The sequence below is a fragment of the Schistocerca gregaria genome, chromosome 7, assembly GCF_023897955.1.
Source record: "Schistocerca gregaria isolate iqSchGreg1 chromosome 7, iqSchGreg1.2, whole genome shotgun sequence".
NCBI lineage: Eukaryota > Metazoa > Arthropoda > Insecta > Orthoptera > Acrididae > Schistocerca > Schistocerca gregaria.
In genome coordinates this window covers 28,957,480-28,985,045 of record NC_064926.1, presented here as the reverse complement: position 1 = coordinate 28,985,045, position 27,566 = coordinate 28,957,480, and the positions used below count along the sequence as shown (strand labels likewise).

General features: G+C 41.8%; 1 protein-coding gene across 1 annotated transcript in view; it reads right to left on the bottom strand.

The window, feature by feature from the left end:
- The window catches only part of LOC126281764 (protein unc-13 homolog C-like), a 1,053,980-nt gene that overhangs the window by 28,619 nt on the left and 997,795 nt on the right, over positions 1-27,566 (bottom strand). Inside the window, exon 30 of the mRNA XM_049980962.1 lies at positions 20,623-20,721. Coding sequence (XP_049836919.1) covers positions 20,623-20,721 — 99 coding nt within the window. The remainder of the gene's footprint in view (positions 1-20,622; positions 20,722-27,566) is intronic.

The following is a 27,566-nucleotide window of genomic DNA, read 5'->3' as shown; positions in this document are numbered from 1 at the left end:
ATATATGTTGGCTGAATGTTTATTTCCCATTTTTCAGCACAATCACTTTCATATCAGGGGACATAGTCTTCTTTAGCTGGTGATGATAACCATTCAACAGTACAGAAAAAGAAGTCCCTGAGTTGACCCAGATTGATTGGCCATTAATGAGACTTTCTGTCATCATCATAACTGTCACCCATGGAGGGTTTTCATCTGTGGTGGCTTCACCTTCATAGATAATTAGCTCACTTAATTTTCCTGCATCCCTCATTAGGTGAGTGTCTGGTGCCTTTATTATGGCAACAGGGAATGGCTACAGTGTGTTGGAAATCAACCTCATCCAGGGTATGATGATGATCTATGGCAACAGGTCACCTATAATCATCTGCAGTTGAATGTGCTGGATAAGTCAGAGTTGGCCAAATCTGTCACTCACAGTGCATTAGCCTGATGGTGCAGATTGGTGCCAGAGATAAATACATAACTCCATTAACAATACCTATTACAACCTGACTTGTCAGTTTGACATTCATGGCTGCTATCACTTGTGTACACTGTTCAACGTTTATGACAGGCACACACTGCTGTATCTCTTCTTTTACTTTCTGGTGTATGAAAGAGGTGAGCCCATGGAGGTCTTTCACAACTGCCATAGGACAACATTTAGCAGTCAGTCATAGGTCTCTCATTTGCGTTTTCTTGATTTGCTGGTGCCGCTTAATGTATTCCTCTGACAATCTTTACCAGATGAGCATGGTACATGTTTTTCATGACTTGTTTCAAGTGTGAGATTTATTTGGCTTCTGTTATGTCAGATTCACAATGTGGCAAAGGACTAAAACATTCTCTATCTTTGACTGTGATGTTACTCCATGAAATTGTGCCCTGTTCTTCAATTGTTCTTTCACTAAATGGACTTGCAGCTAACTTTCACTAAAAGTATTCTTCTGTTTGGTCTGGTATCTCTCCCAGATATTGAGCTTCTCTTCATTGTTATCAAACCACCACTGGGCTGTAATGTCTAAGAAAAGTAGACATTTGCCAAATACATCTTGTCATTCTAGCTGTTACATTTGGTGACCCAGCTGAATCTATCAGCCATTTCGTTGGATCCTGAAAAGCATCTCCAGAAAAAAGTGATGGATGCCTGATCTGCAGCTGACTTACTGGTGTTTTGGAATCCATCTGTCACCTGAATAGATGGATCTTAGGAATTATGTATTCCAGTTCCTGTCTGTGTAGGTAATGTCTTTTACATTGCCTCATTTGCGCAAAGGCAATACAGATGTTTTGAAGTACTCAGCGTCTCCACCAAAAATATCTTGTCTAAACAACAATCGAGTCCAACTCCAGTGACAGTGTCATTATCAATGAAGTGCAGCACTTGGTACTGAAAGCATCCATATAACAAAAACTGAGGTATGGACAGAGCAGAATTGATCTCATGTATGGAGAATTCATTGAATATTCCTGGTTGGTAGCATTTATACAATCACAGAATATTCCAGGTGTACAAAGAATGCAAACATAAGATATTTAAAGAACCTTCCAGAAATTATAAATAGAAAACGATAAAAATTGTGATGGCTCAGTCTGAACTGGTGAGCCAAGGCAAACCAGCCAGTGATGCTACCCATTATATCACACTGCAACACCATACATAATGGCAATATGAAAGCAAAGGTGCTTGCAGATGATTTAATACTGTGGAGAAATAGAGAAGAAGAGTCAAAAGAAAAGCTAAAATGCATGGAAGGAAGTAGTGGGACAATATGGTTTGAAATTTAATGCAGAGATGTGGAAGGTTATGGTGATGCTTTAACTTTAGCAATGGATGCAAGTATTAGAGGGCAGGTAGTAGAATGTACATGGGGGAATGTAATAGAAGACAGTGGAAGGAATAAGGAGATTGTAGTGAAAGGGGAAGCAAAACACATGGATTTCTGTGCAGTGTAAGGAGCTTGATATAGAGCAAGGATATACCACCAAAAAGTAAGTAAATATTATAATGGGTACATTATCCGCTAAAGGTAGGTGTTGAGGATGCAGGCTTGCAAGTTGAAATTTCAAAGAAGGATAGGACTTACTAGAATGGATAGAGTATGGAATGAGATGGAGAAAGCAATAGTGGAAGAGAAGTACATGCAAGAGATCATGGAGAAGACAAGGTTCAGATGGTATGAGCATGTTAAAAGAATAAGAATTAATAGGGTACTGAGACAGCAGCACAAATGACAATAGGAGACAAGAAACATAAAGGATGACTGAGAGACAGCTGGAAAATTGTAGTGAAGGAATGTGCGAAAGAGAGAAGAGAAGATTGGGGCAGAGTGGAGAAAGAATCATGGTGGGAGGACAGCAGAGGATGGAGAGGCTTATATTTCAAACAGACCCCATGGGATGGAAACTGTAGAAAAAGAAGAAGAAGAAGAAGAAGATGGTGATGCTGCTGTAATTTTGGTCACTTATGTATTTCAGAGGTGATATGTTGAATAGTTTGATGAAGCATTTTTGATATGGGAGCTTAAAAAAAGTCCTGTGAATGATCAAACTGCAAACTGATAGCCTCAGATACCACAAAAGATAAGCAGACTACATTAAAGCATAATGAATATTAGCATTATTCTGACGAACCTGATTGAATGGATATGGTAGTAAGATTCATCCTCTGGCAATGATCAGGCAATACAGTTACACCTAAGCAAGTAGTGTGGAGTAGTAACAAGAGGACAACAGTACCATTGCCAGCTAATAACTGCATACTGCTTATCTTTCATCATTTTAAAACGAACTACATGCTTCTTGTACAACTGTATTAGGATATGGATCAGTGAAATAATTAATTGTTTTACTAAATGTATTGAAAGTGACCATGATAATGCCTCATTCAACTAGAATCACTATACCTTCCATAAGATCCTATGCCTGGTTTGAAAAGTGAACTGATCTAGTATAACAAAGTTAGCTAATGTGTTGAATTCAATTTCAAATTCATCAACACTTTGCATTAATAGAATTTACAAAGCATAATACACTGAAACACCTAAGAAACTGATTCAGGTATGCATATTCAACTACAGAGATATGCAAAAAGGCAGAATAGGGTGCTGAGGTTGGAAATGCCTATATAAGACAACAAGTGTCTGGCACAGTTGTTAGATTAATTACTGCTGCTACAATGGCAGGTTATAAAGATTAAAGCGAATTTCAGTGTGGTGTTATAGACAGCACACAAGCGATGGGGCACAGTATCTCTGAGGTAGCAATGAAGTATGGATTTCCCCGTATGACCATTTCACGAGTGTACCGTAAACATCAGGAATCTAGTAAAACATCAAATCTCTGATATCGCTGTTGCTGGAAAAAGATTCTGCAAGAACAGGACCAATGGCAACTGAAGAGAAATGTTCAACATGACATAAGTGCAACCCTTCCACACATTGCTCCAGATTTCAGTGCTGTGCCTTCAACAAGTGTCAGTGTGTGAACCATTCAACTAAATGACATCAATATGGACTTTCAGAGTTGAAGGCTCACTCATGTAGTCTTGATGACTGCACAACACAAGGCTTTACTCCTCGCCTAGGCCCAATTACACTGACATTGGACTGTTGATGACTGCTGCCTAGATGAGTGGATGGATGTGTAGGGGTATGGAGACAACTTCATGAATCCATGATCTCTGCATGTCAGTACGGGACTGTTCAAGCTAGTGGAGGCTCTGTAATGGTGTGGGGAGTGTGCAGACAGCATGATATTGGACCGTTGATATGTCTAGATATGACTCTGACAGGTGAATGCCACATAAGCATCCTGTCTGACCACCTGCATCCATTCGTGTCCATTGTGCATTCTGATATTTCTGGACAATTCCAGCAGGAAAATGCGTCATCCCACACTTTCAGAATTGCTACACAATTGCTCTAAGAACACTGTTCTGAGTTTAAATACTTCCACTGGCCACCAAGCTCCCCAGACATGAACATTATTGAGTGTATCTGGGATGCCTTGCAACATGCTGTTCAGAAGAGAACTCCACCCACTCGTACTCTTACGGATTTAAGGACAGGCCTGGAAGATTCATGGTGTCAGTTCCCTCCAGCACTACTTCAGACATTAATCGAGTCCATGCCACATTATGTTGTGGCATTTTTGTGTGCTCATGGAGCCCTACACGATATTAGGCAGGTGTGCAAGTTTCTTTGGTTCTTCAGTGTATAATTCCATCATCATTCAATAATTTATTTAGTTCCATTCACAAATTATTTTCTTTTAAATATGATATGTCAAAGTAGTTACTGGCATGTGCAAAAGTTTTTGTTGCCTCCTCTGATGTGCCATGTGAAATGTCATTTCTGTGTATGTTCTTACAAGAGAAACTTTAGTACTAAAGTCTTAGCAGATGAAGTAAGTCATAAAACTTGTACGGTACTCAATAATCGCAAGTAAAGCATGTAGTGAAATTTATGTTAGCATAACTTAATCCAAGTCAACCTGACTATATTACCACTGGTAATTAATTAGTTCAATGGAGTGTGTGTTTATGGACTGATGAGTATATTTCTTCCATTGTAATTGAAAATCTTACAAAATAGGAGACTTCCCACTACAAGAATCCTTCGTATTTTGCTATTTCCCATCTTCTGACAGTGAGGTTGATACCCTGCAATGTTCACTGTCAACAACTCCTCCTGCAGCCAGTAAGAGGCTCCAATCGACCAAGACATTGCCCTGGATGCTGACCTCAGGCCAGAGATGTAAACTGACTACCAGGTGGCTGCCAAACACTTCAAATCCTGCTGTGCTAAAGTCCCTTCCTCATCAACACCATAATTTTCTGACCTGGTTGATTTCTGTATTTCAACTGTACTACATTGCACTTTGCTGTATTATAGAGTAGTCATGAATTTTATTCGCTTTGGAGTATTAGGACAATTCTCTTGGTGTGTTCTACAATTTCTGATGATGTGGTGTGGACCGGAATTGTGAACTATCAAGTGACTACAGTGTATCCTTATTTTATGTGCAACAAAGAACATGTTGCACCATAACAGGTGTAAAATTGGAGACAATGACTTAAAGTCAAAGTGTGTTTGAGGAAAACAAACTAAGTTCAATAATCATGGATCCAGAATTCCAATTAGATACTGTAGCAGCTAGGCTCACATTTTTTCATTGTCACTAGAAGTCCCATCAGCCATATGCTGCATGGGCAAGTGATCTCAAAGGGCTGAATCCTGAATCATTATTGTGGTGGCCAGCCACACAGCCGTGTGAATGCTACAACTACTACTGTGGCTGACACAGCATTCTCAGCTCTTGCTGGCAGATTTACTGATAGCCAAAAGCCCAGCAATGGCATGGGCGCACCTGATGTGTGAGGACAAACCAAGAACCAGTGTGAGCCAGGCAATGGAATGCACCGGATGCAGTGCATGAAGAGCTGTCCTGTGTAGCCATGAAGTACATGGGTTGAATGATCATGGACTCACCACATGTATGCACGCAAAAGCCTCACCCATGAAAAATGTTGCACTCCATGGATAGTGCCGAGAGTCTGCCATACAGGGACTTGCCCGTGAGCACATGGCTACAAGATGTCTTGCGGAGTGTACACCCTCCAGATCATGCACTGCCCCACCTCAAGTCGTCAACCATGGTCACACAGTCAGTGATGGAATATATCAGGCTCAATCACATGATCTCTATCATTGTAATAAATGCATTTGCCTTACACTGGCGTTTCATTTGTATTCAACCACCTTGAACTCCTCTGAGCGGAGTCGTTGGGCACCACTATAGGGTTGGCTCATCGCACAAATAATCATAAGCAGAATTACAAGTAATCCCACTAGCCTGGTAACCCAGACGTGATCTGAAGGCCAACGCATGGTGACAAACTTTTCTCTTTTAACATTTGCCCTGACACAAACTGCTTATCTACGCTTACAACATTGCGCAATAATGATTTTTTTTGTGAACCACAGTCATGTGTGAGTGCGAACAGTGATTTTTGTGTTAAAATTTTGTGTGAATGTGTCTAGTATCGTGTAAGATGGCAACCACAGAGGAGCTGGAAAGGACAGTTCAAGACCTGCTAAGGCGCAACGAACTGCTGGAAGCTGAGCTACAGGCACGAAAAGCCCGCGAGGAGTTGGCGCATGAAAATTCACGCAAGCATGCCACCGTTGAACCGGCAAACCCTACTACAAGCACGGGACGAATGTTAATTAGGATGATGCCATTCTGGCCACGCTATCCATTCCTGTGGATTAGCCAAGTGGAGGCAGTGTTCTATATCTACAAAATGACATGCGAGCTTGTGAAATTTGGACACGTCGTAAACCAGCTCAACCAGAATATTGCTGTTGAAGTGCAAGACATTATCACCACTCCAGCAACACAGTCCTAATACAAGCAGCTGAAGAATGGACTAATCCGCCATATTTCACCATTGCAGGAGCAATGGGTGCATCAGCTGTTGCAACATCAAGAATGTGGTAACAGGAGGCCCTCAAAGATCCTGAGCCATTTATGGGCCCTGGCGCAACTTGATATGGTCTGGATTCGATATTATGCACCATCTGGGTGCGCAGCCTGCCAGTGCAAGTACAAGCAGTGATTATAGCCCAGCCCCAGATGGGGTTGGATAGCATACTGAACCTGGCCAACACAGTCCTCGATGTACTCGAACGGCACCAAACATCGCCACCTCTGGAGCCTGTGCCGCCATAGAACGAAAACCAATGCTTGGCCCACGTCAAAACGTTGTTCCCACCCATGCCACAGTGGATGCCAAGGGCCACACCAAAGTTCACAACTTGGCTACCCAGCTGGCATCACTAACCATGTAGGTTGAGCACTTGGTGCATTCAGCACCATAGCGCAGCAGGAAATGCAGCAACAGCCATTCTGGCTTCGGATGACGTGAACCGAACTGCAGTAGCTCGCCTGACAGTATGTCGCTGACATAAGTGCTGACATCTGATGGCTACTGCTGGTACCACGCCCACTTTGGCAGTGATGCAGCAAACTGCCAGCTGCCTTACTTGCACCCAAATGCCAACCTCAGCCAGAATTAGATTTATCCAGATGTGGTGCCATATCAAGGTGTCTCTCCATAGCAGAGCAGCATGACAGCATGACCTAGTAGTCACAGGCTGTGACCTGTCTATATACTCATGATCTATGCTCAGGGACAAAAGATCGAGCAAGAAACTGTCACTGACCTGAATACAAATGTATGGCACACACTACCAAGAATTGAACCTTCGGCTGTGCCGCATACTCATGTGGACATTTACAGTGGCAGACGTCAATGAGCCAATCCTGGGCATGGATTTATTGGCGCACTTCAATTTGCTAGCCGACACAGCGAACACCTAGCTGATCAACTGTATGACCGGGTTGAAGATAGTGAGACAGCAGCGACACGCTGCCTTCTTCAATGTGAAACCAGTGCAGTGCTCCAGCCCCTACACCTATATACTAGACCAATTTCCAGAACTGACTCGACAACCTTGTGCACTAAAAGAAGTCAAACATTCCACGGTACACCACATATTAACCACAACTACTCCACCCACCCCAAGTTGACCAAGTTGGCTTGTCCCCAATCGGCTTGCCATAGCTAAGGCCGAATTTGAGGCTATGCTGCGACAAGGCACCATCCAACCATCAAGCAATCCCTGGTCTTCTGCCTTGCATCTTGCACAATTCGTGGCGTCCGTGCGGTGACCGCCATGCACTAAATGTGCGAACAGTGCCAGATCGCTACCCAGTACGACACCTGCAGGACTTCAGCCGTGCTCTGGCGGGGTCGTTTCTGTGCAGCAAGATTGACTGTGGGAGGGCATTCACAAAGACCCTGTGGTCCCTGAGGATGTTCCAAAAACGGCAATAGCGACACCCTTCGGATTGTTTGAGAGCCTCTTTATGACTTTTGGACTCAGAAATGCGTGCCAAACTTGGCAGATGTACAAAGAATTACGTCCTTACCTGGGGGTGCTGGATTTTTTTCGACGTCACATACTAAACACCGCTGCCATCCAGGAACCTTTGACTGCAGCCCTACAAGGCCCGACAGCAAAAGAGAAGACTCTGTTCCCGGGACAGATGCACTGGAAAAATGTTTCCACGATTCAAACCGTGCCCTTGCAGGGGCGATGCTACTAGTGCACCCAGTGCACGACACACAGCTAGCCATCGCAGTAGGCACCAGCCAGACAGCTGTAGGTGCGCCACTACAGAAACTCGTTGGCGACAACTGGCAGCCACTCGCCTTCTTCTCGAGGAAGCTTTCGGAATAGCAAAAACCTTTAACGCGCTTATGACTGTGAGCTACTAGTGATATTTGAGGCTGTGAAACACTTCCGCCCGGCTTTTGAAGCTTGTCCCTTAATTATATTCGTGAACCATAAACCGATCACACAAGCGTTCATGAACAATCACAATTAGTGTTCACAATGCCAGTTCTGGCAGCTGGAGTACACCTCGCACTTCTCCACAGACATCCCCAACATCTCTGGCATTGACAACATCGTGGACGGCTGCCTTTCTCACACGTGTGCCGTCATCTCTCCCCCTGTCAACTCTGAAAACATTGCTGACATGCAGGAGAGTGACAACGAACTAAATAGCCTCCACCACGATGCCTCCAGCAGCCTCCAACTTGAACTGGTGCCTGTGCCCAGCTCCGATTGCCAACTGCATACATCACTGCCAAGACAGTCGCTACTGCCTTCGTCCAAACATGGATGGCTCACTTCGACTGCCCCAGTCACCTGACCACTGACCGCAAGTGCCAGTTCGACTGTGCGCTGTTTACACACATCGCCCGACTGTGTGGAGTGCAGCTGCAAAAGATGACAAGCTACCATCCGGCGTCCAACAGCATGGTAGAGAGGCTTCACAGGGCGCTAAAAGCTGCCTTAACTTGCCGTAACACGACTTGGACAGAGGCACTTCCCCTGGTACTGCTCGACCTTTGAGTTACTCCCACGGAGGAAATTGCCACTTCATCCACTGACCTCATATACCGGCAGTCACTGGCTATTCCAGGGGACTTCTTGGAGGAGGCACCACTGCTGCACAACCATTCCACCCCACCACTGACAGAACGTTTATGTGCACATATTGCTGGCCTCTGAATGAACACACTGATGCAGTACAGTACAGCCAAAGTGTTTGTGCACGCTGACCTGCAATGGTGCAGCCATGTCATGTGCACCAACACCGCACAGCCACCACTTCTGTCCAAGTACGTGGGACCGCACTGTGTCATCGCCCATGGCTACAGAACGCCGGAGCTCGAGGTCAATGGCAAACTGATAAAGGTCACCATCGATCGTGTCACACTGGCTTACATTTTGCCCACTCCTGATGCCACAGAATTCTATGACCCCGCAGAAGACGTAACTGCCGAGGAAGCTTCTTGTGCTGCCGGCCGGCACCACCCATAATTACCGGTGACAACAAGCAGATGCCACTGGCTGTCATCCCACTGCCAGCTGTCACTGCACCACCACTTGTGCCTCACGCGTCCCCACCCCACCCCACCCACACAACACGTGCAGTAGCCCAAAGCCCTCTCCCCCCCCCCTCCCCCCCTCACCGCAGCCGCCAGCAGATTACGTCACGGGCTCCCGCCAGAGCGTCTGTTTCAAATGCCTGTGCTGCGTGACAATTGTGCCATGCCGACAGACACCAATTGAGTGAGAACCCAGTGCGCTAGACGCCACCTGCCACAGGGATCCTGTCTCCCGCAGGCCACCTTGTTGCCGAGCCGTTACCATGTTGAGCCCCAGACTCCACCGCCCACGTCACCGGTTGTGTATCTGTTGACACTCCTGGGACCACAGCCATGCCGTGTTGCCTCCGCCACATCGGGTGTCAAGGCAGGTTTCCCCCGCACCAGTCCCCATTATTGGAACTGCGTCCATGCTGAGGCCTCTGCCATGCCGGGTGACAAGGCAGTCATACTCCCACACCAGTTACCATAACTGTTTCCCCTTTGAGCTCTGGATGCCGCCCCTGTGCTGCTGGATGTGTCCATCACAGTTCCGGGACTCAGGCACTAGACACGACATCACAGAGCCATACACTTATGCCGTGCGATGCATCAGACAGTTTGGACCCAGCACCGCCAGCTACTCCTCTCATAGCCGCTGCACGGAGGACATGCCCCCTCACATGCCCAGCAGTCCTGCCTGCTCCTGCTGCCACTAGCCGCTGCAACAGGCACGCCAGCCAGCACCATGTGCTGATTTCACCAGCCGCCAGTGACTGTGCTACTGCTGACGTCACCACACAGCATGCGAATTACGACAGGATAGAGTTGTAGACTGAAGACTCTGCTGTCACGCAGCTACCGAGCTTCGCTCTCCGAGGGAGGATATCTGTGGTGGAATGGCACACAGCAGTGCAAATGCTAGAACTACTATTGTGGCCGACACAGCATTTGCAGCATGTGCGTGCAGATTTACCATTAGTTGAAAGCCCGGCAATAGCGCCACACACACCGGACAAAGCAAGAACCAGTGAAAGCCAGGCATCGCAATGTGATGGACACATTGCATGAAGAGCTGTCCTGCCTAGGAATGAAGCATGTCGGTTCAGCGAACGTGGTCTCCCTGAACGTGCGCACGAAGAAGCTGGCCCATCTGTTTATGCAGCCGCTTCCACCTTGCTCATGAAAAACACTGCACACCATGGATAGTGGAGGGAGCCAGCCATATAGAGACCAGCCTGTGAGCACATGGCTACAAGACATGCTCAACTTCATGCTATCAACCGTGGTCACGCAGTCAGCGATGGACTCTATCGGGCTAGATCGTATGCATCTCAGTCATTGTAAGAAATGTGTTTGCCTCATGCTGGAGTTTCATTTGCATTCAGTCACATTGGCCTCCTCTGAGCAGAGTGTGTGGGCTCGACTATAATGTTGGTTCATCACACAAATAATTGTAAGCGGAATTACAAGCAATCCCACTACAATGTAATAATTATGTATGCACTCATCAAGACGATTCTGCACAGGCAGTGAAATTAACAAATCGTACTCTCAAAGAAGTATTGATGATAAATTTCAAAAATGTCAAATAACTACAGCAACCTACATCTTTCTCAATCTGCTTGCTGTATTCATCTCTTGGTCTCTCTCTACATTTTTTACCCCAAACTTCTCTCAAATACTAAATTGGTGATACCTTGATGTCTCAGGATGTGTCCTCTCAAATGATCCCCTCTTTTGGTGAAGTTGTGCCACAAATTTCTTGTCTCCCCAATTCCATTCCACACTTCCTCATTAGTTACATGATTGACCCATCTAATCTTCAGCTCTATTCTCTTTTCAACTAAACTGTTTATCGACCATGGTTCACTTCCATATACATTCAAGACAAGTACCATCAGAAAAGAGTTCCTAACACTTAAATCTATATTCAATGTTAACAAATTTCTCTCCTTCAGAAATGCTTTTCTTGCCATTGCCAGTCTACATTCTATACCCTCTCTACTTCAGTCACCATCAGTTATTTTGCTGCCCAAAAAGCAAAAATCATCTACTACTTTAAATGTCTCGTTTCCTAATCTAACTCCCTTAGCATAATGAGGTTTAATCTTACTACATTTCATCAATTTTGTTTTGGTTTTGTTGATTTTAATCTTAAATATCCCTTTCAAGACACTGTCCATTCTGTTCAACTGCTCTTCCATGTCCTTTGTTGTCTCTGACAGAAATACAATGTCATCGGTAAACCTAAAAGTTTTATTTCTTCTCCTTGAACTTTAACTCCTATTCCACATTTTTCTTTGGTTTCCTTTACTGCTCTTTCAATGTACAAAATTGAAGAACGTCATCAGGAATAGGCTACAACCCTGTTTCACTCCATTTTCAACCACTGCCTCCCATTCATGCCCCTCAATTCTTATAACTGCTGTATGATTTCTGTACAAGCTGTAAATAGCCCTTTGTTCCCTGTATTTTACCCCTGCTACCTTCAGAAGTTCAAAGAGAGTATTCCAGTTAACATTATCAAAAAGTCCTCTATTTGTCTACAAATGCTATAAATGTAGACTGGTCTTTCCTTAATCTGTCTTCTAAGATAAGTTTTAGGGTCAGCATTGCCTAGCGTGTTCCTCCATTTCTCCAGAATCTGAACTGATCTTCCCTGAGATCAGCTTCTACCAGTTTTTCCATTCTTAAGTAAGGATTTCATGTTAGTATTTTGCAACTATGACTTATTAAACTGCTAGTTCAGTAATTTTCACACCTGTCAGATACTGATTTCTTTGGAATTGGGATTACTACATTCTTCTTTAAGCCTGAGGTTATTTCACCTGTCACATATATCTTGCACACTAGATGGGAGGATTCTGTCATGACTCACACTCCCGAGGCTATCAGTAGTTCTGACAGAGATCATCTACCCCCAGGGCCTTGTTTCAACATAGATCTTTCAGAGCTTTGTCAAATTCTTCTCACAGCATCATATCTCCCATCTCATCTTCATATGAACCACTTGTATGAACATCAAGAGCTCAGATGGAAACCCAGTTCTAAGCAAAGAAGGGAAAGCACAAAGGTGGAAGGAGAATATAGAGGGTCTATACAAGGGCAATGTACTTGAGGACAATATTGTGGAAATGGAGAAGGATGTGGATGAGGATGAGATGGGAGATGCGATACTGCGTGAAGAGTTTGACAAAGCATTGAAAGACCTGAGTCGAAACAAGGCCCCTGGAGTAGACAACATTCCATTGGAACTACTGACGGCCTTGGGAGAGCCAGTCCTGACAAAACGCTACCGTCTGGTGAGCAAGGTGTATGAAACAGGTGAAATACCCTCAGACTTCAAGAAGAACATAATAATTCCAATCCCAAAGAAGGCAGGTGTTGACAGATGTGAAAATTACCGAACTGTCAGTCTAATAAGCCACAGCTGCAAAATACTAACGCAAATTCTTTACAGACGAATGGAAAAACTAGTAGAAGCTGACCTCGGGGAAGATCAGTTTGGATTCCGTAGAAATACTGGAACACGTGAGGCAATACTGACCTTACGACTTATCTTATAAGAAAGATTAAGGAAAGGCAAACCTACGTTTCTAGCATTTGTAGACTTAGAGAAAGCTTTTGGCAATGTTGACTGGAATACTCTCTTTCAAATTCTAAAGGTGGCAGGGGTAAAATACAGGGAGCGAAAGGCTATTTACAATTTGCACAGAAACCAGATGGCAGTTATAAGAGTCGAGGGGCATGAAAGGGAAGCAGTGGTTGGGAAGGGAGTGAGACAGGGTTGTAGCCTCTCCCCGATGTTATTCAATCTGTACATTGAGCAAGCAGTAAAGGAAACAAAAGAAAAATTTGGAGTAGGTATTAAAATCCATGGAGAAGAAATAAAAACTTTGAGGTTCACTGATGACATTGTAATTCTGTCAGAGACAGCAAAGGACTTGGAAGAGCAGTTGAACGGAATGGATAGTGTCTTGAAAGGAGGATATAAGATGATCATCAACAAAAGCAAAACGAGGATAATGGAATGTAGTCGAATTAAGTCGGGTAATGCCGAGGGAATTAGATTAGGAAATGAGACACTTAAAATAGTTAAGGAGTTTTGCTATTTGGGGAGCAAAATAACTGATGATGGTCGAAGTAGAGAGGATAGAAAATGTAGACTGGCAATGGCAAGGAAAGCATTTCTGAATAAGAGAAATTTGTTAGCATCGAGTATAGATTTAAGTGTAGGGAAGTCATTCCTGAAAGTATTTGTATGGAGTGTAGCCATGTATGGAAGTGAAACATGGACAATAAGTAGTTTGGACAAGAAGAGAATAGAAGCTTTCGAAGTGGTGCTACAGAAGAATGCTGAAGATTAGATGGGTAGATCACATAGCTAAGGTGTTGAACAGAATTGGGGAGAAGAGAAGTTTGTGGCACAACTTGACTAGAAGACGGGCTCGGTTGTTAGGACATGTTCTGAGGCATCAAGGGATCACCAATTTAGTATTGGATGGCAGCGTGGAGTGTAAAAATCGTAGAGGGAGACCAAGAGATGAATACACAAAGCAGATTCAGAAGGATGTAGGTTGCAGTAGGTACTGGGAGATGAAGAGGTTTGCACAGGATAGAGTAGCACGAAGAGCTGCATCAAACCAGTCTCAGGACTGAAGACCACAACAACAACAATCTTCATATGTGCCTACTTCCATTTCTATAATATTGCTTTCAGGTTCAGCTCCTTTGTATAGGTACTCTATATATTCCTTCTACCTTTCAGCTTTCCCTTCTTTGCATAGGAATGGTTTACTGTCTAATCTCCTGATACTTATACATGGGCTTCTCTTTTCCCCAAAGGTCTCTTTAGTTTTTCTACAGGCAGTATCTATCTTTCTCTAACCGAAATATGCTTCTAAGCTTTACATTTGTCCTCTAGCCATTCCTGTGTAGCAACCGTCAATTTTATTTTTTAAATGATTGCATTCCCTTTTGTCTGCTTCATTTGCTGAATTTTAAAATTTCCTCCTTTCATTAGATAAATTCAATATATCTTGTGTTATCTAAGGATTTCTACTAGGCCTTGCCTGTTTACCTATTTGGTCCTCTGTTGTCTTCACTATTTCATCTCTTAAAGCTACTCATTCATCTTCTACTGTATTCCTTTCCTTGTTCTAGTCAACCATAGCCTAAAGCAAACTCTGAAACTCTCAACAATCTCTGGTTCTTTCAACATATCCAGGTCCCATCTCCTTAATTTTTTACCTCTTTCCAATTTCTTCAGTTCAAAACCAATAAGTTGTGGTCATAGCCCATATCTGCCTCTAGAAATGTCTTACAATTTAAACTCTGGTTCCTAAATTTCTGTTTAACTATTACATAATCAATCTGGATCCTTCAAGTATCTTCAGGTCTCTTCCACATATACAACCTTCTTCTATTATTCTTAAACCAAGTGTTAGCAATGATAAAATTATACTCTGTGCAAAATTCTACCAGACAGTTTCCTCTTTCATTCCTTCCCCCAAATCACATTCACCTACTTCTCTTCCTTTTCCTACTATCAAATTCCTGTGCCTCATCGAAATTAAATTTTTGTCTCCTTTAACTATCTGATAATTTCTTTTATCTCATCATATATTTCTTTAATCTCTTCATCATCTGCAGGGCTATTTGGCATGCAAACGTCTGCTACTCTGGTAGGCATGGGTTTTGTGTGTATCTTGACTATGATAATGCATTCATTACGCTGTTCATAGTACCTTATCAGCCATTCCTATTTTCTAATTCATTATTAAACCCACTCCTGCTTTACCCTGATTTGATTTTGTATCTATAACCCTGTATTCACGTGACCAAAAGTCCTGTTCCTCCTGCCACCAAACTTCACCAATTCCCACTATATCTAACTTCAACCTGTCTATTTACCTTTTTAAATTTTCTAATCTACCTGCAGGATTAAGAGTTCTGACATTCCATGCTTTGATCTATAGTGGGAGTGGAGGGAACTCTGCCCAAACAGGCTATGAAGGTCCAGTGGTACTGAGCAGCCACCATGTCATCCTCAGCCCACAGCATCACTGGATGTGGATATGGAGGGGCATGTGGACAGCACACTGCTCTCCCACTTGTGTGTCACAAGTATCTCCTCAGTTTGCTCACAAGGGCTGAGTGTGCCCTGTTTGCCAACAGTGCTGCGCAGACCACATGATCACCCATCCAAGTACTAGTCTAGCCCGACAGTGCTTAACTTTGGTGATCTGACAGGAAACAGTGTTGTCACTGTGGCACAGCTGTTGGCCTGATCAGCAGAATGTCAGTCTTATTTCTCCTGATGATGACATCTCCTAAGTAGTTCCCACATGGAGTTCCAACCCACCTTAGGGTGTTCAAATAGTTACATAACTCAGATTCAATTAGTCCTCTGCAGCACCTAACTAGTTTAGAGCTGAACCAGTTCCACTAGTGTCATGAGATCAACTCATGCCTGTATTAGGTCATCTGATGGAACAAGACATCCTGACACCTAATCAATATGCTATAACACTGGAATTGTTATGAGAACCAAATAGTGCTCTATGTGTTTCTGGTGACTCTATATTAACTGTAAATGCACAATCAGAGATTGCCCCATTGCAAGACCATCACAGTTCATGTCAATACTATCAGGTGGACAGTACTTCTTTAAAACTAATCTATCTGCTGTTTATTTTTGACTGTCACTAGATGAACAGCTCCGCCAATTCATGGTCATAAACACTCTAATTGTATTGTGCAGATGCAAAAGGTTACCTCTAGGAATCGGTAGTGAACTAGACTTTTCCAGCATTTCTTGCAGAAGCTGATTCAAAATATTTAGGTTAGGTTAGTGTTGTTTAACGTCCCGTCGACAACGATGTCATTAGAGACGGAGCGCAAGCTCGGGTTAGGGAAGGATGGGGAAGGAAATTGGCCGTGCCCTTTCAAAGGAACCATCCCGGCATTTGCCTGAAACGATTTAGGGAAATCACGGAAAACCTAAATCAGGATGGCTGGAGATGGGATTGAACCGTCATCCTCCCAAATGCGAGTCCAGTGTGCTAACCACTGCGCCACCTCGCCCGGTAAAATATTTAGAATAGTCAATTATCTGTATGATTTATAAGTATGCTACATCTTGTAACTTATGTCTAGTGTTCCAGCACTACAACAAAATGGATTGGAGTACAACCTACAAAAGTTTGAATTCTTTCATCAATGAGTGGAATATTTAGGCCACATACTGAGTTTTAAAGGACTTCAAGCCACTCTATGGAAGTGGCAGAAAATACTAAAGTGCCTGTGTACTTAAAAGACTTTCAGTCATATCTCCACAGATGGAAGATAAACTTACAACTAAAATTATTGATCATTTTGATTAAAGAAAACTGACTTTACTGATCTAGAAAAAAGGCTGGGTCTAATTTCAGTCACCTAGAAGGAACATGTTTCACAAAACAGTGACAAATAAATTTCATATGTGATTGTATTTTTTCCATAATCTTCCCAACAAACTATTTGGGCAATAAAAAAAATTATATAAAAACAAATTCATTTCTGAAGCATTTTCACCAGCCTTATACTCCTTTTTGGGATGCATTGTGGATTATTTGTATCTTATGTGGCAACATAAGTCAACTGTTTTATTCCTAGCAGGATCAAAGACTCAGTCTAAGATCATTCAGAGCTTTGTTAAGATTGGGTTCATCACAGCCTCTCATTGACAACTTTGAATGAGAAAGCTGGGCATAATCCAAGGCTTCATTTAATTTGGAGTAAACACCACTTGCAGTGGCTTTACCAATGAAGGAAGTATGTAGATATCTTGCCACAATCCTTTGTTTGCTATCAGACTATGACTCTTTCTTTATAGCTGCATTCACAATTTCATCAAAACAAAGAGAGAAATGTGCAGCTCCAATATCATCAACCAATTATTTTTAAAATATGGAACTAAGTAATTACATACTAAATATCTTACCTGTGTCCTTGAAAAGGTGAATTCAGAAGGAACACTTTCAGGAAACATTGCCTCAAAGATTTCTTTGCTATCTTCACAAGCTGGTTGAACAGCAAAGCTCTCCTCCCCATCACTTTCAAAAAATGTCCATTTATGAATGGTCAAATAAGTGTCAGGAGGCTTTTCACCTGTTAAAACATTATCTATATTTTGCTTCTTGTGTGGCAACCTATGGCCCATCAAAATCTTTTATCCTGTTCACCACTTTGTCTCAATATGGGACTCGGAAAGTTCTTTCTCACAAAAGAGATATAGGTATGAACAACCTATTGTATGTATGTCTAAAATGCTGACTTCAGCCTCGATCAGTTACTCACAAATCAGAAAGTAACACTAGCTATCATATTTGGCAATCAAAAATTCCTTAAATATTTTACACCACAAAATTTCACATATAATGGGCCAAAAACCATTAATTTCCTTATTTGGTCCTACGAACTGCTTCCAGAAAAAAACACTGGCCCCTCTTCCTCAGCAATAACAATTATGCAATTCATTATTGGCCAACAGCAGGGCATGCTAATGCTAATGCCCTATCCAGACTATAGACAGATATATATACTGACAGATATATATACTGTGAGGTTACTGTGGGGATCCCTAGATCCTTAAATAGATGTCTGCAAGATAACCGTGGGTGGGCTCCAGCAATTATTCTGATTACACGTTTTTGAGCAATGAATACTTTTCTACTCAACGATGAATTATCCCAGAATATGATACCATACAAAAGCAGTGAATGAAAGTAGGCATAGTAAGCTAATTTACTGAGATTCTTATCACCAAAATTTGCAATAACCCTAATAGCATACGTAGCCGAACTCAGACGTTTCAGCAGATCATCAATGTGTTGCTTCCAGTTTAACCTCTCATCAATGGACACACCTAAAAGTTTTGAAAATTCTACATTAGCTACAGACTTCTGTTCAAAGTCTATATTTATTACTGGAGTTGTGCCATTTACTGTACGGAACTGTATATGCTGTGTTTTATCAAAATTTAAAGAGAGTCCGTTTGCTGAGAACTACTTTATAATTTTGTGAAAAACATCATTTACAATTACATCACTTAGTTCTTGGTTTTTGGATGTTATTACTATACTTGTATCATCAGCAAAAAGAACTGACTTTGCATCTTCATCAATATGGAATGGTAAGTCATTAATGTATATCAAGAACAGTAAAGGACCTAAGACCGAACCCTGTGGGACCCCGTGCTTGATAGCCCCCTAGTTTGAGGAATCAGCTGTTGTATTAACATTAATCCTCTGGGACCCCCAGAGGTTTACAACATGCACGCACCAGCCCAACCATTGCCCCCACTACTCACTGGGCACAGAGGTTTAGGCCTGTGTCTTTGGGAGGATCTCATGATGGATAATAGGGATCATAGATGCACCGGGAATGATAAATATTTACACTTGATGCCAGTAGTACCATACTGGTATGACATCCCAACCAGCTGTGCCCATTCTTGGCAGCTTCCACCTCTAGACAAGCACTGCTGCCCCCAGAGCCAGCTCAATGCAACTTCAGATGCCTGGTAGACCCACATCCCCAGGTTTAGAGCTGCTGGAGCTGGTACCCCATGGAATGGGACCCTTTTCCATCACCAGCATCACCTACTTCCAGCACAGAATTCCAGTTTCATCTGACTCCAGCAACAGTACCATGCTCCTTCAATAAGTAGAGAACACAGTGACACCAGACGTAGAGATGGACAGCAAACCTTTAACTGGCTTGCCCATCCACACCTCCCACCTCATGATACAGTGATCATGATACTGATTGGGACACTTCTGGCCCTACACTCTGGCAAAGGGAGAAAGGGTGCTATATCTCTGTCCTCCAACAATGCTGTTTATATCCTGTGACGTCTGCTGCCAATGACTCATCCAGTGGCCAGTAAGAAGTTCCAACAGGCTGTCAAATGGAGCTGACCATTGACATCAAGCCAGAGATAAAACATGGCCCCTGGGCAGCTGCAACACTTCGAATCACGTTGTGCTAAAATCTCTATCTTGCTTACACTGTACTTTCATGGCCTGACTACTTACTGGATTTCAACTGTACTAGGTTCCATTTTGTATTGCTGTTCTGTAGAATCATTGACAGATCTGCTTGAACCTCAGATGATTATTCTTATGACTACCTGGCATGCAGAGGAACTGTATACCCATACAGTCAGTGTATTAAAAACAAAGATTCCAAGACTTACCAAGCAGGAAAGCGCCGGTAGACAAGCACAATAAAATAACACACAAACACACACCCAAAATTATGAGCCCTTGCAACCGGCGGCCGCCCCGCCAGGAAAGAGGGAAGGAAAAGGAAAGATGAAAGGATGTGGGTGTCAAGGGAGAGGACAAGGAGCCACTCCAATTCCGGGAGCGGAAAGACCCACCCTAGGGGGAAAAAAGGACAGGTATACACTCGCACACACACACACACACACACACACACACACACACACACAGAACTCTTTGCCTTTGGATATGTCTGCTTGTGTCTGTATATGTATGGATGGATGTGTGTGTGTGTGTGTGTGTGTGTGTGTGTGTGTGTGTGTGTGTGTGTGTGTGTGTGCGAGTGTATACCTGCCTTTTTTTTCCACTAGGGTGGGTCTTTCTGCTCCCGGGATTGGAGTGGCTCCTTGCCATCTCACTTGAAACCCATATCCTTTCATCTTTCCTTTTCCTTTCCTCTTTCCTGGCGGGGCGTCCGCCGGTTGCGAGGGCTCGTAATTTTGTGTGTGTGTTTGTGTGTTATTTTATTGTGCCTGTCTACTGGCGCTTTCCCGCTTGGTAAGTCTTGGAATCTTTGTTTTTAATATATTTTTCCCATGTGGAAGTTTCTTTCTATTTTATTTACATCATATAGTCAGAGTAATAGATAGCGTTTTTGTCTATATCAAATGTAATACATTTTACTAGACAAAACACTATCTCGGTTATTTGACCTAGAACGGAAATGTTTGGCCATGTGTATCAAGATTTGTTACTGAGTATCAAACGTTTGTAGGGCACTGAAAATTATAACCAAATTATTATTATAATAGAAATGAAAGTAATTCATATTTTTGGATAAAGTCAATCTTGATGTGTTACCTTTGACTGTCACTTTATGTTCTCCAGTTCCTGGATGAGTGAACAGATCCACCTGTATGGAAACTTCTCCCACACTACCCTCATCAATACTCTGTGCTTCTGTGAGAAAAAATACAGTATATAAATAATTTATTGAGAAAATGAAACAAATATGGTCAAATTAAATTTGGCAAATGCTTTTATATTTGCAGAAACAAGAATTTGGTACAAACATTGTAGTTAAGTGCAGTAACAGATATTCATAAATGTCAGATTTTGTATAGAAAAGACATTCAACAAACAGACAGAACAGTGCATCCTGCCACAATATCTAAAAATGTCTATGCACCAAACAGATTTACACTCCCCAATACTATTCCTGACAGAAAGAGAAAAATATAAATGATTTAACAACAGAGTGTTGTGCAGGAATCAAAAGTAGTGATTTACATACTGCTCATTTATCACATGCACACATGCTAATTACAAGGTACAAAACATTGTTTCTTACCACAATTATGAGTATTCAATACCAAAACTAGATTTGGCAAAGCAAACGTCAGTACCAAAACTTATAAATATTACTGCTTGGTTAAGAAAACATGCAAATATTGCTGTCCAAGCATTTTATACAAACTGCTGGTAAGAGATCAAAAGTTGATGGCTAAAATCCATAATCACAATGAGCAATTAACAAGAGCAGAACAGGCTATTTACATGGACTTCTGATGTAGTGAGGTTAACGGTTTCAACAAGGGACATGAAAATTTCATGTAAACAATAATTTGAAAGAGAATGTGAAATCAGTGGTTTTCAATGGTACAAGATGAAACACATGGTTTTCATATAATTTTGTATTTTCCATATTTCCTTGTAAAACTGTTATAAGTCAGAAGTGTCCTGTTCAGTAATACTTGTACTTTTTAGTTATTTTATATTGAAACTGGATATTGAATTCTTTTCTCAAGGCTGAGATTCAAATAGAGTGTTAAAATGACTTTCATTTCCCACATGAAGAACTGCTGTCCCAGATGTGACATCAGATGAAAATACCATACTTCCATCAAACTCTATTTCAGAATTCTGTTATGCATGGCAAAGTGTCAACACTCATGTTGTCCAACGTCTCAGAAGTCTAATAAGCAACTAAATTTTTTCAGCAAACAACTGTATAAAGGGTCAGACTTGCTTATCAAATATGCTGTCAATTCAGATTTATCTCAAACATGGCAAACACCATCCCTGTTTGACATAATACGTCAAACACAGCAGCACATGTCAAGTGACTGAAAGCTGCATTGAATGGGTGTGTTAGATGAAACTGCTGATTTTCATCTCACACGCCTCATACAAGGATACCAAATATATTTTAGGTGTTACTTTCACCAATGGCTATTGTTTCCTTTACATGAAGTACAAGATCTATCAAAAGATCTATCACCACTCATCCACTTGGTTCTGAGTGACTTGTCAGTGGGAAGGTCTACAGGCCTGTATAAGGGAGGCAGGGGCCAAGAAGAACTCCAGATGTTATCCCCATACCTCTAACCAACAAGTACAAACACTGTCTTCCAGTGAAACTGAGCCTGTAAGACATACTTCACCTGTTGGGATTTCTGTTGCATCCACTGTCAAGGGGAGGTGAACACAAAAAGGTCGGTGTCTGTTAATCATTGGCAATTCAACTGCTCTCCCCTCCCTCTTGGAAAACAGCAGCAACAGGTTGGGGGAAGGATAACCTTGTTCTGTCTGTGTGCATGCCTAGACACATCATTCCCCATGTTAAAGAAGCCATTCCAAGCTTCGCTGAGGGTACAACGTGCAACCAAATACAAGTTGTGATACACATTGGAATGAAGGATGCCTGTTGTCTGGTGTTATTCTTGGAACAGTCAAGTGACTGGCACAGAAGCTTGAGAAGATTAGCATTGCTCACAGAGTTCAACAAACATCATCATAATCTGAAGCAGTCCTCGAAACTTATTGGGGCCCTTTGGTTCTTTGCTGAGCAAAAGACCTGAACCAAAGATTTCAAAGGAGCTGTGAAAAGTTACGCTGTGACTTGCTAGACTTGTGCTATAAGGTTGAGAATTGTAGGGACTCTCTGTGCCTCTAAATTGGTCAGAGGGCACTAAATACCAGAAGCTGTAGTGCATACAAGGGTTTCTTAGGCGATTCTGCATCCATTCCTAGCTGTAGGAGACCCTCAAGTATGAGGGTAAGATTGAAGCAAATGCACTCCCTCCGAGATTACATGATTAAACTCCTAGAGATCAATTGCCAAAGCAGTCACAACAAAGTCGAAGAGTTTGAAACAGTCCTAAGAACCTGCAAAGCTCATATAACACTAGGTACCAAAAGCCAGTAAAAACTTGAAACTGACAATTGTGAGTTTTTGGGTTAAATCTAAGAGTATACTGAAATGACAAGACAATGAGTTGTGGAGGTGGTGTATTTTTCACAGCAGAGAGAACTTCAAAACGATGAAGACAGAAGCTAAAGCATCATGCAAACTGTTTAGGCAAGACTCTTTATAACGGTTGGATATAACCTTGTAGTTGAATCTTTTTCATTAACCTCCCAACTCACTCCCAGATGTAACCAAAAACTTTAGACATAAGCTCAGTTTGCTAGTATGAGTGTTCCTCAAAGACAGCGTCATCAGTGGAAGAGCCTCTATCGTCTAAGAATCAGTTGGGATGGTTATAATTTTACAAGTGGTGGGCGTGGCAAGACATCCTGTGAACATTATTAAATAAGGCCCACCACTTATAAAAGTGGTGGAAATGATAGAGCAGATAGTTCAGGAACACACTTGTGTTGGAAATATATTATACATAATATTAGACATAATGGCAACAAATAGGACTATATCTTTGACATTGGTCTGCTGTAGAGCTTCGGGACATGTTTTATGCTTGTGTATTACATTTCTGGAGACTGATAATCTCCTCTGTATTAACAAACAATGGTTCCCAAACAATGATCATGTGAAGCCCAGTTTTCTCTGTTTGTACATGAAACCCAGAAGGTGGCAGATACAATGCCTGGGTAAATACCATATTCCTTGATTTCCACAAGGCATGTGATACAGCTCCTCAATGTTATCTATTGAATGAAATATGAGCAACCAGAATATCAGACTAACTGTGTGATTAAACTGAAGAATTCCTAGCAAACAGAACATACAATGTTTTTCAACGGAAAGGAAGGAAGGAAAGTTGGCTTTAACATCCTATCAACATCAAGGACACTAGAGACGGAGCACAAACTCGGACTGTGTCAAGGATAGGGAATGCTATCAGCTGTGCCCTTTCAAAGCAACCATCCTGGCATTTGCCTGGAGCAATTTAGGGAAATCGTGAAGAACCAAGATCTGGATGGCTGGACGTGGCTTTCAATCGTCATCCTCCCAAATGTGAGTCCAGTGTCTTAGCCATCACATGCCACCTCGCTTGGTATTCTCAATGGAGAGAAGTCTTCAAACATAACACTAATTTTGGGCATGCCCCCAAGGGAATGTTACAGGTACTGTACTTTTCACAATACAACTGGAAGTTCCCTGAGGCTTTCTGCGGATATTGCTGCTTCATGCAGAAAAGTTGTATTGCTAGAAAATTATAGAAAGGGTTGATACAGATAGTAGAAAAGATCCAAAGAACAACGGAGTGCCTCATTACAGGTTCATTTAGTAAACACGAGAGTGTCACAGGAGACATCAAGCAACTTCAATGGCAGATGCTGTGAGAGGCATTTTGCATCACAGCGTGGTTTACAGTTATTGTTCTGAGACTATACATTCCTTGGTAAGTCAACAAATATATTTGCTTCCTCTTATGTGTATCTCGTGAAATGCCCTTGAAGATAAATTGGAGAGATTCAAGCCAACACAGAGGTTTACTAGCAATCATTCTTCCCACGAACCCTTCATGAATGGAATGGGAAAGGGGGATGTGACAGTGGTAAATAAAATTCCATCCACCACACAGTGCAAGGTGGCTTGTGAAGTATAGATGTAGATGTAGATCTCTTTTAAGATGCCCATAGTGAAACTAGCATCAGTAACCACACGGAAGCTGTGGCAACAATGGTTACTAAAGCACAAATGACAGCTGAAACAAGATTTACCTACTTAGTAACTGAAAGAGGCACTCACGTCCCACCACAATGAGGAACTCAAAACATTTACCTCTGGACAGAAGCATGTAAAACTGTGGCTACAAATTACAAGAACAGTTGTCTACATAAAAAAAATGGATATGTACATCTACATCTACATATACACTCTGCTAGCCGCCAAGTGGTGTGTGGCGGAGGGCACTATTCACGCCAAACTCATCTCATATTCCCCCCCCCCCCCCCCCTCCCCTGTTCCACTCGTGGATCATACGAGGGAAAAACAACTGTCTGAAAGCCTCAGTACGAGCTCTAATTGACCTTAGCTTTGAATGGTGATCATTGCATGATCTGAAAGTTGGTGTTAATATGTATGCTCTACATCCTCGGCGAAGATTGGATTTTGGAATTTAGTGAGCAGCCCCTTCCGTTTAGTGTGTCATCTTGTAACAACAACTACTCTATACTATTGTACATATAAGTAGTTCTTTTCTTCTGATTTTTTGATAAACTTGTGTAATTGATGTTCTGATTTCATTTCTTTTTTGTTTCATGCCAATATATTAAGAAAACTGTAAATAAGTTTCAATGTGAATATTAATGTTTATGTCAAATTTCAAGCAATATTCTAATAGAATTGAAATGTAACAAATGTTGAAACTGTTGTAAGATGTTTAAAATTTTAACTGTGCTTCTGGTCCATACGTAGGCAATGTGTTAGAATATGTAGAATGCAAAAAACTCAGGTGAATACCCGGTCTGTCAGGGAATGGTAAAAGGTGGATGGCAGGTGAGTGCGGGCAGTGCACAGCACAACGGGCTCAGCAGTAGTAGTTGGGGTTTGGCTCTGGTTTAAGCAACACCTTCTGGAGCGAGGAGGCTCTCGTGGAAGACATAGGTTTGCTGAGCCTTGCGTATGCTGTTCCACCTCTCACACAGCATGGCAAAATTCCATAGGCACTAAATGGAAAAGTATTGCAACACTAAGAAGAATGAAAGTGCCGATACATCAAGAGCCAGAGATGTGGTTGTATGTGTGCTCTGTGCCTCGCCATCTCGCCACCTGCCAACCACGGCATCGATACTAGCAGGTTGAAACTTGAAGTACTGTATTCGCGTAGAGTGAACTGTGTTTGTTGGGGTGCAATAATAACCTAAATTTTACCAGAACTTTTCCATCATTTAATTATCCTCACAACTAACCTAAACAGGGACCTTTCCAAATGTTGTGCAATCTGAGTGTCCCAAAATTAAAATTAAAATTTGGGTTAGTAACAATTATTTGCAGAACTAACTATATTATAATTGTGTTTAAAGAAATGTTTTGTTAATGAACCAGAAATGAATAATGAAGATCTAATGAAGTTGAAAGATAACTTTAGTATTGATAAAAGTGTGAAGTTTATTATTTCGAGACAGATTTAAAGGCATTTAAATGAGCAGTAAATACAATGAAAAGAGTAGTAACTTATACACTGGAAATCTTGAACGCATAATAAATTCAGTAATCATTTTTTTTAATACAGCGATCATTACAATTTTTGGGTCCCCCCTCATTCATTTGAATTCTGAAGTATTCTCAATTGGTTTGACGAGCAAAAGTTACAGTCAATATAAAAGTCAAAATTTATCAGTGTTTTATCTTTATCAAAATTGACATTTTGTGTGTGCAATGAAAGTACAATTTCTAGGGTAACCTATGCCTGATATTAATCAGGTTAATAGACAGTATAAAGTTTTGTAGTAAACATTATAGTGTAGTGTTATGTATTCATGATTTTCCATATCAGTACCGAACATGAAGCTATCAGTTCAATAGATTTTTTGGTTCTAAAATTCTACTGTATTATGCAGTGTTACAACTTGTTGTTTTGCATGAATATATACCAATCTGTAGACTGAAGAAACTCAGTTAATGCCTAATTAGGCTGGTGACCATATTATTGTCACATTGGTAGCATCTTCTGGTTTGCTTTTGTTCTGTCCCGACGTGTGATTGCATTTCGATCTTACTTGACGTATCATTGTTATTACAGAGTGGATGTTAGTCTGATTTGCCACCATACAGGTGCACACAGTCAATATCTATACGAAAACCCTTTCTCATAAGGTGAATCCAGTTCACTTACCACAGCACAGGCATTAACGGGTGAATACCAAACAGTGGATATTCAGTGGCACGAATAGCAATAATATTCGGTGAAATAAATAGCAGTGAATGTCAAGTACGGTAGTGAAGTGTAATTTGCATTCAGTATGGACAAGGACGTAGACACAGTAGATACCCTGAGCGTAATGGAAGATGCGGCTGGCAGTGACAGGAATTTACGCAGCCAAATAACAGATGGCGTTAGCAGTAAACAACTGGCATTCATACAATACCACGAATATGTTAATGGACATATTGAAATATCGAGATCACCTCAAACACAACAAGGAATAAAACAGGAAGTAGAGGGTGACTTGTAGATGATAGTGGGTACATGAACGAATCCACTGATAAATTTGATTCACCACAGATAAAGAAAGAAACAAAAGAAAAATTTGAAGTGGAATCGGAACACACCGATTCCGTAGAACAATACAGTGTGAAAATTTTAAGCATGAATGACTTATTTGAACGATTAACCAAACAAATTGCAGGACAGAATGACCAGCTTCAAACAAACATTGGTCAGCTTAAAGCATAGGTCGAAGAACAAGGAATTAAAATTAGTAAACAAATCGTACAGGTAGAACAAAAAGTGGGCAATTTAAGTTCTGCAATATATACTATGAAATCTGAAATTGACACAATTAATAAAAATATGAATACTATGCAGGGGGAAATTGACGACATTAACAGTAGG